The sequence below is a fragment of the Oncorhynchus mykiss genome, chromosome 19 (genome assembly GCF_013265735.2).
Source record: "Oncorhynchus mykiss isolate Arlee chromosome 19, USDA_OmykA_1.1, whole genome shotgun sequence".
NCBI lineage: Eukaryota > Metazoa > Chordata > Actinopteri > Salmoniformes > Salmonidae > Oncorhynchus > Oncorhynchus mykiss.
The window spans coordinates 55,472,736-55,485,321 of NC_048583.1; the positions used below are offsets into that span (position 1 = coordinate 55,472,736).

Consider the following 12,586-nt stretch of genomic DNA (forward strand, 5'->3'; position numbering starts at 1 on the left):
ACTTGTTCTCAACTAGCCTACCTGGTTAAATAAAGGTGAAAAAAAATGAGTGAATCTTGAGATGCCGCTCTACTGCTAGAGATGAACAGTATTACTTCCAATCAAAGTTAGAAAACAATGAAAGCACTCCTCGTCAAAATGCAGTTTATATTTACAATTGAAGCAACGTCCAGGTTGTATATTTGTCAAAACTGACACATTTAGCATGTAACAAGTGCTTGTTAGTCAGTGCTAAATGCGTTAATAATGTAACAATATATTTCTATGGCGTTAATCCTGTTCAACGCCTTGTGAAATGCTTTCGGAAACCCCGTGGATCAAATGCGTGCGCGCGGCTGGCAGGGTCGGGTTGACCGCGAGAAAGGGGCGTGAACGAGCGCCAGAGCGGTCATTCTCCGATGTGCAAACCCAAATAAACAAGAATCACATTTCTCGGGACACTTTTGTTCACATTTGGCATTTCGTGACAATTGTAACTTTTTTTTTTTTTAAATACTGGGATTTGTGGAGCGGTAAGTGCTTCCAGGTTTTATTATTCATGATCGGGAAGGATTAGCAAAATGGGCTGTTGAAATTGCGATACTGTAGCAACTAGCTAGAGCGATTAGGCCCCAGTGTTGGACGCTAGTTAATCATGGGGGGGAAACACCTGAAATCAAATGGAATGTAATCGATGCCTTTTGATCTTCATTTGTAATTGCATATGTAAGCGAATGGCCAATTATGCTCAGTCGAGGGGGGCGGGTCTGCTTAGCTTTGTGTACTACAGACGAGCCCACGTCCCAGACATACCAGCCAGACATGCATCGTGCAACCCAGCTAGTAGTAACGTTAGCCAGATGTACCTCCCACATGCAAAATATATTTCAACCGACTAGCTTAGCTACTTGTCGCACTTTTCAGTTAAAAGTAACGTTATTGTAATATCGTGCTTGAATTTCATAGATTGAAGTGCATCTCGGTTAGCAATCTAGCACGTGAATGGTGTATTACCTCATACTTGTAATATAGCGCGCGAAAAAGTATCCAGGTGGCTGTCTGGTCGACACTGGCACTCATTTTTGTGTGTGGTTTTACAGTATGCAACCGTTATTGGCAAATCAATATAAAGGTATATGGTGAACACGTGTGTGTATATAAAGAGTATACAATGGACAGTTTGGCTAGGGGGTAAAATAACACATCACATTACACTGGCACTTAACTCCTGCTTGGTTGGCTCCAATGATGTGTAAAGTCTGTATTGCGGATGCAATGTAATAGCCAATGAGAGGCTTTGACGCCACCGGTTGCCATATTGGTACTCCTCAGCAGCAGTCATCCACAGGAATGAATTGAGTTCCACAGTAGTTCAGTAAGATGTTACAAGGACAAAATTACATGTATTTAAGTATTTGTTGTTCTGGGTACAGTAACATTAGTACTCCTTAAAAAAAATACTATAATCTCTTAAGGATACATTTTTTGCCTAAAATTACATACCCAAATCTAACTGCCTGTAACTCAGGCCCTGAAGCAGGGATATGCATATTCTTGTAACCATTTGAAAGGGAACACTTTGAAATTTGTGGAAATGTGAAAGGAATGTAGGAGAATATAACACAATAGATCTGGTAAAAGATAATGCAGAGAAAATCCATGTGTTATTCCAGCACAGCTGCAATTTAGATTTTGGCCACTAGATGGTAGCAATGTATGTGCAAAGTTTTAGACTGATCTAATAAACCATTGCATTTCTGTTCAAAATTTTGTATCAAGACTGCCCATATGTCTATGTCCTGGGAAATTTTCTTGTTATTACAACCTCATGCTAATCACATTAGCCTACATTAGCTCAACTGTTCCCTGGACTGGACACCGATCACAAAGAAGTTTTAAAGACATCCTCCGGAACTTTGGCGACTACTAAGTATTTTTTAAACCACCCGCTTTGGTCTGGATGTGTCAATGTGTAGTTCATGCGTGCATAATCTATGAGCAGAATTACTGTTTTACCTCAATAGCGGAGTTGCATAAAGATGGTGTTTCCCATGTACTTACCACAAATTCCTCGTTTTGCTAAATTAGCAGTATTGTACATAGCTCTCTCCATTGCGCTTTTTTTGTATGGTCATTAGAGTATACATGATCTCAATTTTAGCTTCAAGACACCAGCAAATTTGGAAAAACTAAAATGTAGATTGTGCTGATTTATTGGCACGTTGAACCATATCGTGTGCAGTAGTTTAAAAACTCAGTAGATAGTGCTAAGACAATGAGCTTGTTCGACTGACTGATCTACAAAGAACCTTGAACCATAAATAATGACACATTGTTATTTGTAGGTCAGTCAATCACAATTTGCCCATGATACATTACAGTTTTGGTCTTCTCGAACAAGGCCAATGACGTCATATCTGAATTTTGCCATCTTTATGCATGTTCCCCATTAGCCACAAAATCTCTGCTCCATTTCCCTACATTTCCCCCCACGTGTGCCAGCCCCCTAGCAATTCGAGTTCTAGCCAATGAGCTTCAGCCCCTCGCCATTTGAGTGCCATCTAGCAAGATGCACATACATCAGAGTGAGTGAGAGAGCAATGACACGGTGCACATATTGCGGTGCACATATGTGATGTAGTACACAACTTTGGGGACCACTTTTGGCTCGTGAGTGCTACTTTCAGAACTACTGACTAAAAGTAACCTACTTGAAATATATATTTTTTATTTTTACTTATTTGTTTAGTTCACATAATATAATAAACAAATATGCATTAAGGTGTCTGTAATAGAATATACTTTGCAAAAACGACTGTAGACATTAATAAACACGTCTTTATAGCTTCCAAAATCTATTATTTAAAAAAAAAAAAATAATTTACAATGGAGGAGTATGAATGGCTGCTTGGTGGCTTTTCAGTACTGTGCCCCCTGTCAGACATCAGTGGTTGGCTCTATAACAATGCTCTGTAGATAGATAGCCAGCTAGCTAGCTAACTTACCAAGCTGAATTTTCCGTATTTCTATTATTCACATTTAAAAACGTATCCACTGAATTTCTGTCGACGTAGGCTTGATAATTCTTCCCCTGCTGTGGAGGTTTATTGGACTCTTGCATGACGATGACATTAGCTAGCTAACGGTGGGTCAGGTGGCAATGGCAAATAAATAGGCCTATTGCATCACAGTTGCATTTTACCCAATACCTAACATGTTCATATCCATAATTGGGCAGTAAATAGTATTCTACTCATTGTAGAGTAGCTGGTATTGTATTATCATGTCTTACATATTGTTTGTGAATGCGCAGCATAGGTGATGTATAGGCCTGCTTCTTCATGTGGTGTCTAAGTCCCCTGGTATCTCTTTTGATTCACATCATTTGACCCAAAGGAGAATGGCAGCTGAAGTGAATGGCAGTTCTGCTCCAGTTAAGGAGGAAGACGAACCAATGGACATAACTGTAACACACACAGAGAACTACCAGACACTCATAGACGCAGGCCTTCCACAGAAAGTGGCGGAGAGCCTGGATAAGATATTTCAGACTGGTAAGTGCAAAGGGCGGGGGTTGTTCTCACTACTTCTTGATTGCATTGCATGCTATTTCTTAAGACATCATAATGTATATTTCTGCAAGCTCATGAAGACTATCAACCAAAGGATTCCACCTTGGTCAGCGGTATGATGTAAATCACGTAGAGTGAAGGAGCCAGTGAGCGTTGAGCTCATAGCAGTGTAATGGTGACTTACAGAGACAGCCCTCTCCCCCGGGCGTCATCATCATGTTTCAGTGACTCTCACCAGGAATGTGTGACTTAGTTGTGACCCTATAAATAGAACGGAGTGGCTGCCGATCCGACTTTTCCTGAACCGTTCTTCCCGACAACTAAAGGTCAGAGAGGGCCTGCGCATGTACAGGATGCTCTATGTAGATTTTTTTTATGTTGCCGCTGCCCCTTCCTCTCCGCGTCGATGATCGGACATCTTTGCCTGGTGTAGTCTACAGACTTGGACATGTTGTACAATAGACATGATTGACTTGTTGTACAACAAAACATTTTGTCTGTTGTAACAGTAGGCTATTGCAAACATAAGCACAACACAAAAAGGCAGTCTAAGTAACGATTTCATGTTCTTTTTTCAGGAGGCTGTACATGCGACAATTTAGACAGCATCTCAACCAGGAGCAAGACACAGACACGCAGTCTATATAGCGATTTAATGTTATTTTTTTCACCATCACTGCAAACATTTGCAAAGCTGGGGGCAGACAAGCAGTCAAAGTAGCAGTGTTATTTTTGTTTAGCTTCTCAGGCTACATTATGGAAGCATAACTATAAAGATGACATTATCAGAAATGTACACGCGTGACTAAAACGCAGATTGTTTTGCCCCAATGCGTTGTGTAAACTGCGCCCCTGCTTGTGCTACGGCATTATCCTTAGTTTCAACAGACAGAGAAGGTTGTAGCCTACACCCTAAATTAGCCTACTTTTTATTTAATTTTTTTATGTTCATTCTAATAGCCGCATGTTCAGAAATATGAGGCATAGACGTAGCCTACATGATCATGTAGATAAAATTGGTTGAGGGTTCATAAGAGGGTGGGTAAAGAGAGAAATGTGAAGGGGGAGGTTGAGGTTGAGCAGCAACTATGTTTTAAAAAAAAAATGTGTCCGTAAATTAATACATGCGAAAGAACATACATTGGATCTTCAGCTCTCAGGGCAAAAAAAACAAGGGGGCATGGCGATTACCTACGGATCCGCAGACTCCGCCTAAATAGAATTCTCTCTCTCTCTCTCTCTCTCTCTCTCTCTCTCTCTCTCTCTCTCTCTCTCTCTCTCTCTCTGTCTGTGTGTTGTGTGGTTGTGTGTGTGCATCCCAGGACTGGTGGCTTACGCTGACCTGGACGAGAGAGCCATCGACGCCCTGAGGGAGTTCAATGAGGAGGGAGCCCTGTCAGTGTTACAGCAGTTCAGGGAGAGTGACCTGTCACATGTGCAGGTGAGTGGTCCTGTCCACACTGTCGCTCAAGAGTAGTCATACAAAGACACAACAAGGTATACAAGTGATTTACACTAAACGCTATTGGTCCTCTCTCAGAACAAAAGTGCATTTCTCTGTGGTGTGATGAAGACATACCGACAGCGAGAAAAGCAAGGAAGTAAAGTTCAAGAATCCACAAAGGGTCCTGATGAGACTAAGATAAAGGTGAACAGATTGTTTCTTCTTTTCTCATTAAGTTCCATAAGCTTATGTTTTAACAATGATGGACATATGGACTAAAGGTCTGAGTGAATGTATCTGTGGTTCATACTGTTTAGACTCTAAAGGTCTCTGAGTGAATGTATCTGTGGTTGATACTGTTTAGACTCTAAAGGTCTCTGAGTGAATGTATCTGTGGTTGATACTGTTTAGACTCTAAAGGTCTCTGAGTGAATGTATCTGTGGTTGATACTGTTTAGACTCTAAAGGTCTCTGAGTGAATGTATCTGTGGTTCATACTGTTTAGACTCTAAAGGTCTCTGAGTGAATGTATCTGTGGTTCATACTGTTTAGACTCTAAAGGTCTCTGAGTGAATGTATCTGTGGTTCATACTGTTTAGACTCTAAAGGTCTCTGAGTGAATGTATCTGTGGTTCATACTGTTTAGACTCTAAAGGTCTCTGAGTGAATGTATCTGTGGTTGATACTGTTTAGACTCTAAAGGTCTCTGAGAGAATGTATCTGTCGTTGATACTGTTTAGGCTCTAAAGGTCTCTGAGAGAATGTATCTGTCGTTGATACTGTTTAGGCTCTAAAGGTCTCTGAGAGAATGTATCTGTGGTTGATACTGTTTAGGCTCTAAAGGTCTCTGAGAGAATGTATCTGTCGTTGATACTGTTTAGGCTCTTCTGGAAAGAACAGGTTACACTTTGGACGTCACCACAGGACAGAGGAAGTATGGGGGGCCTCCACCTGACGAGGTGTACTCAGGGGCCCAGCCTGGAATCGGAACAGAGGCAAGAAGCACAACCTATTTTCTATTGTCTGTCAGTCTTCTCATGCAGGTTATTGGCTGTTAAGGAGGTGTCCTCCTCTCAATTTTGGGCTGTTGAAAAAAACATTCGCAACCTTATGGAAATGAATGCAATTTTATTATGGTTCAACATTTTTAAGGTGGAATAAGTCCGATTTTCGTCCACAAATATATGCAAATTAAAATCTGTTATATGTAAATAATTAATGGTTAGTTAATGCCACAATGCAGTTAGAAACTTGCTAGCAAACATTGGTGCTATTGGAACTAAATAAATACCTCACTTTGAACCACAACATTTTTAGTATAGGTAGACAAAGGAAGGAAAGTCAACTTTAAAACGTGATGTAGTTTTATTGGGATTTGCAGCTGTTGTTGGTAAGTAATGAATCTACAAGCTTCTGAAACATCTAACTCAGCCTTTAAAGTTATGATATTATCTAATATGCCTTTTCACAAATCGACCTCTTAAGTTCCTAGAGTGCTCCATCTTGTCCAAGTCAAAAATGCATTGAATACAATCAAAGCTACACAGTATGCTTGTAATTTGCCAATTTGATCTTATCAATGCAGGTATTTGTTGGCAAGATCCCCAGAGACTTGTATGAGGATGAGCTGGTGCCTCTGTTTGAGAAAGCCGGGCCCATTTGGGACCTGCGTCTAATGATGGACCCCCTCCTTTCGGGTCAGAACAGAGGATATGCCTTCATCACCTTCTGCAATAAAGATGCTGCCCTAGAGGCCGTCAAGCTTGTAAGATTTCCCCTTTTAATCGCCACAAGTAAAGAGCATGACTTGGTAATTTATGGTGTTTGCTTCGCTAGCCATGAACGTTGTAGACAGGTTGGTCACTGTGTTTCATCATGCCAGAGTTATCTGGGAAGTGTAACTGCATGACTTATCTGTGTCGGGGTCAATTTGGAGAACACTTTTTGTTTATATTTTTGTTCTAGTGTGATAATTATGAAATCCGGTCGGGCAAATACCTGGGTGTCTGCATCTCTGTCGCAAACAATCGGCTGTTTGTTGGGTCAATTCCAAAGAACAAGACAAGAGAAAGCATATTGGAAGATTTCAGCAAAGTCACAGGTTAGAGAAAATCAGTACCATTGTTATATCATATTTTTTGGTGCCCTCAATTTAAATACGGGTTTATATTTGAAACATCGGCTGACAAGTACAAGGAAATTGGAGATTCTTACATACTTTCATAGAGATTTTCAACAAGTTTTTAAGTTATCTGATTCATGCTTGAATACCTGGCTACCCCACCTAGATATAAAGATCTGCTATTCGTTCCCTATCTTCATACCGTATATTAGTTGGTGCAGCCCTGTGTGTTCTTACATTCATCCCAAATGATTTCATGAATCTATTCTTACCGGTGACCTCATGTCCTTGTCTATCATATTACACTCATATTATATAATCAGTGTAATGGAGGCCTTTCCTGTGATTCTTTTTGACCATGCGCGTATGTGTGCCTCCACCAGAGGGCCTCGTGGAGGTGATACTCTACCACCAGCCAGATGATAAAAAGAAGAACCGTGGCTTCTGCTTCTTAGAATACGAGGACCACAAAACTGCGGCCCAGGCCCGTCGCCGCCTCATGAGTGGCAAGGTGAAGGTGTGGGGGAACCCTGTTACTGTTGAGTGGGCAGATCCAGTAGACGAACCGGACCCAGAGATTATGGCAAAGGTAAGGTCCTGAAGACCCCCCCCCCCCCCCCCCCCCCCCTCCGTCAAGCTAGTGTCTGACTACAGCAAAGGATGTTAAATCACAGATACTGGGGAGTAGAGGAAATACCCAGATATCTTTCATGTAGAAACATTACATTGAGAGAACGGGCCGTTCTATGCCAGAGAACAACTTCTAAACTCACTGTGTTGGTCTTCCACCAGGTAAAGGTGCTGTTTGTGAGGAACCTGGCCACACCGGTGACAGAGGAGCTCCTAGAGAAAACGTTCTCCCAGTTTGGGAAGTTGGAGCGGGTCAAGAAGCTGAAAGACTATGCCTTTGTGCACTTTGAGGACAGAGATGCTGCCGTGAAGGTGAGTACTGGCGTCTTCTACACCTCCTTGGAGTATGCATGCTATGTGTTTGCCTTGTGCTTGTAGAGAATCTCTGGGATAGTCACTTGGGGAAACCCATCACTGTTTAGGCAATGCAACAAATGAATGGCAAAGAATTGGAAGGCGAGGAGATAGAGATTGTTCTGGCAAAGCCTCCGGACAGGAAGAGGAAAGAGCGGCAGGCCCAGAGACAGCCAACTAGGACCACAGGGTGAGTAGAGGTTGACCGCACCTAGCCACGCCCAGTCCGCTTGGAGTGGCTGGTATGACTGTATTATGATATTTTTTTGCCATTTGTCTTATTTCGTATGTCCCCGTTTGCTTTGTTGTTGTCACAGATATGATGATTACTACTATTATCCTGCTCCACGCATGCCGCCTCCCATGCGAGGCAGGGGCCGAGGTGGGAGAGGTGGCTATGCCTACCCTCCAGACTACTACGGTTACGAGGACTACTACGATGATTACTACGGGGGTGGTTACGACTACCATGACTACCGAGGTGGCTACGACGACCCTTACTACGGGGGATACGATGATGTCTACGTGCCGAGAGGAAGGGGGGGCAGGGTGAGTCGAGGTGCCCCCCCTCCCCCTAGAGGCCGAGGAGCACCACCCCCTCGTGGCAGAGGTGGCTACGTCCAAAGGGGGGCTCCTATGGGTGTACCGAGGGGAAGCCGTGGGAGCCGGGGAGGTCCGCCCCAGCAGAGGGGCCGCGGCATCAGAGGGGCCAGGGGAAACCGCGGGGACAACTTGGGCGGGAAGAGGAAGGCTGACGGTTACAACCAACCGGACTCCAAGCGCCGGCAGACCAACAACCAGAACTGGGGCTCCCAACCCATTGCCCAGCAACCCCTGCAACAAGGTGGCGACTACTCTGGTAACTATGGTTACAATAATGACAACCAGGAGTTTTACCAAGATTCTTATGGGCACCAATGGAAGTAGACAAAACATGAACGGATTGGGCTTTGACAGCAACCTTTGATTGGCTGTGTGTATATATCACCCTTCACATTCAAAAGAAATAGAAACAAAATAAAAAATGAATCAAAATGCATAAATAACATTAGAAATATGGATTTGTTGCACTACAGTACCAATATGGAGCAAAATATGAATGTACATACATAAGCTTGCTTAATAATTTGTGCTAATCCTTTTTTGCTTTGCTTGTGGCTACTTGGGACATTTTTTACCATTATTTTATTATTTTTTTAAATTTAAGATTTTTTTGTTTAGCTTTTTTAAGCTGGCATTTACAGGAAAAATTGGACGATCATAAAAAAAGAGAAGAGAAAAATTCTTTGAGAAAGCATTTGCAATCATGAGAATCGTTCAGTGACTGGCCAGCAACCCATTCCCAGACCCCTCTCCCCATTGGACATTTTCCCTCCCAGATTTCTGATAGGTAGGCATAGGACTTTGCTTGTACATAAAGGCTTTAAACTGAAAGCTTTATTTTCAGTTTTGTTGCAGAGGTGGGGGAAAAAGGAGAGGAAAATTGCACTTTTTCATGTACCGGAATAGTTACGTAAAAGTTGTATGTTAAGCATTCGTAGAAGTAGACAAACTGTGTTTTTCTAAACGTATTACTACAGCTCTCTCAAATTTGCCCTTTTAGATAATGGGTCTGGCAAAACCTTAATCGCCAAGACAATTTGCTCTTTGATGTGTTTGTATTTATAAAAATGTTCTTGTTACATTTCAATAAAACTCAACCATACTTCATTCAATTATCAGCAATTTCAAATTCAGTTGTGTCAAGTCGTGTCATGATTAGACTAATTTTGACCTCCATGTTTGGCCTTGAATGTGAGTGATCTGAATTTTTTTATGAAAGACACAAAGCAACTGCTTTTATTAAGATCATATAGTTATTTGACTGATGTTTTGCTATTCCAATTTGGGCATCTTTACACCAAATAGTGTAAAGTGACATCAAAACATTTACACCGTACACCTGGCAATTCACGCAAATGTGCTATTTCCTGGCCCCTCCATTTCCCGGCAATGTAAATAGTACAGCATATTTTTCAGATATTTTTTTTATCCTTTTGATTTCTTATTTAGCTACTCTCCCATTTTATTACAACTTAACAGTTTTATTTTGTGTTTTGTTTGTTTAAGTTTCTCCTTTTATTCCGAATTACCCCAGGTGAAGACGCGAGAACGGCAGCGGGTTGAGTGAGTGAGGAACACATCTATTCTCTGCTGTGTTCTTCCCCAAAGAAGGGTGAGCCTGGTTTACCTCTTCACCGCTAAACTGGCGCTACTCTCCTCTGCTGAGGGGCCTCAGCCCACTTCACTTGTTTTGCTCAGTAAAATAATGCACCCGTTTTATTACATCAGCTGGTATCTGATGTTAACTCATGTTGAAAATGACTAAATTAGTTTTCTGGTAAACACCTCTAGTAAAATAAATTGTGGTAAGGTGAATGGAAAATACTTAGAGGTTTATGCGTGAACACAGATATGCAGTGGTGTGTTTACTGAGCAGAACATAGAAAATAGCGCTCTCCTCGTATGAGGACTACAGTCACAAAGCTTCCCCAAACTAGCGCTGCCTTTATTAGGCTACCTTGCCAGAGACCAAAGACATATTGTAGGTACAGGTTATGCAGATTAGGTGTCACCTTTTGTTGAAAGTCAAAAGTTCACTGCTGTCCTTAACAAAAACAAAAAGGGGGCAGATGAAAAAGGATCAGTCTGTGTGTATATGCTGTATTAGCATATCACTTGATTGTTGAACGTCAAAAGCTCACTGCCATCCTGAATGAGATTCATAGCAGATGAAAAAGACAGACTATCCTGTGATTATGTGTAAGTGCTGCGTCAGCCATTTTTTTGTTTGGGTTCACCTGAAAAGAGTGAATTAAAGCCAACATTCAACTACGTTCCTGCACTTGGGACAATCCTGCTTTATAGACCTATCATGGCCTCATGTTCCAAATGCTCATGTCTAAATTTGGCAAAACAAATCTGAAGATAGAGATAAATGTTTTCCTGCTCACCATTTGGAATCTGGAGGACTAATGCAATTGGAATCTTATGTCTACTGAACGTCTCGTGGAAGGACCACACGATTGGCTAGTCTGTTTGTACTGACAGATTGGATACTGTTGCCCCATAATGGATCTTTGGAAGTACATATGGACTTTATGATCGCTGTTCATTGTCTCTACTCTGGCACCCTGTCTCGGGCTTATTCAGATATACATCTATTCAAATTTGCCAAACATAATCAGTTTAAGGGCACAGAAATTACAATTCGCCTTGGAGTTGAACCAACAATCCCCCCCTAAGTCATCTGTTTATACACTCACATTACTTCCCTGATCAGATAGCTGTTTTCTGACAGACTATCGGGCACAGAGTTCCATGCTGATTTAGCTGGACGGAATAAAGCCAGTTACTGTTGTATTATAGACAGAACAGGTTTTGTTTAGAATAGGACCACTTGTCTAGTGTTTATCACCATGTTGGAGTTTAGTGAATAGTGAGTGATATTTGATGTGTTAGTGTTTTCAATACAATGGCGTCTGGTATGAGTTTTTTTGTCCTAATACAGTTGATGGTCGACTTTTATAAGAGAGCCCACTGTGATAATATAATCACATTCTGTTCATTATTAATATAGAGTTGAATGTTCAAAAATGAAATGTATTATATATTACATAATACATTTATTATAATTGATTATCCAGCTTACAGCGCTCCAGGCTGGATACTCACGTCCTCTCATTCACAGCCAGCAATGCTAATACATTTCAAAAGTAAAATGAAAAGTAGCTAAGTATCTGACCGTACCCAACCCCAGAGTAAATCCTGTTGCTGTACCTTTTGCTGTTTGATTCAACTGTGAGGCAATCTATTGGATATGCTTATTTATTTATCTTTTCAATGGAGATCTCAGGCTACTCTCATATCCTGAGTCATATCCTGGAGTGGGCTTTGAATTTTTACTCAGTGTTATTCCTGACATATCAGCCCTCCACCGTTCCGTATCGTATAGTTTTGACCCGTACCCTAATGTGCGTCTGCGCAAGTGTTATCTTATGCTAAAAGAAATACATGATGGTCCCTGCACACATATGGCCCCAGGCATTTTTATGTGAAATTTGTATACCTATAGAGTACCAGTCAAAAGTTTGGACACACCCACTCATTCAAGGGTTTTTCATTATTTGTACTTTTTTCTACATTGTAGAATAATAGTGAAGTCATCGACACTATGAAATAACACATATGAAATCATGTAGTAACCAAAAAAAGTGTTAAACAAATCAAAATGTATTTTAACAAGTGTGCCTTGTTAAAAGTACATTTATGGAATTGTTCATTCTTAATGCATTTGAGCCAATTAGTTTTGTTGTGACATGGTATACAAAAGATAGCCCTATTTAGTAAAAGACCAAGTCTATAGTATGTCAAGGACAGCTCAAATAAGTAAAGAGAAACGACAGTTCATCATTACTTTAAGACATGAAGGTCAGTCATTGCGGA

At 41.2% G+C, this 12,586-nt stretch overlaps 1 protein-coding gene across 1 annotated transcript; it reads left to right on the forward strand.

Annotated features, from left to right (window-relative positions):
* Window positions 1-347: 347 nt before the first annotated feature.
* Window positions 348-9,833, forward strand: LOC110498147 (heterogeneous nuclear ribonucleoprotein R). Its single transcript, XM_021574755.2, has 11 exons — window positions 348-512; window positions 3,376-3,533; window positions 4,874-4,992; window positions 5,092-5,199; window positions 5,877-5,990; window positions 6,581-6,760; window positions 6,961-7,096; window positions 7,501-7,706; window positions 7,910-8,059; window positions 8,170-8,291; window positions 8,419-9,833. Exons 2-11 carry the CDS (start codon window positions 3,380-3,382, stop codon window positions 9,026-9,028), a joined length of 1,899 nt encoding a protein of 632 aa, XP_021430430.1. The 5' UTR covers window positions 348-512; window positions 3,376-3,379; the 3' UTR covers window positions 9,029-9,833.
* Window positions 9,834-12,586: the final 2,753 nt, after the last annotated feature.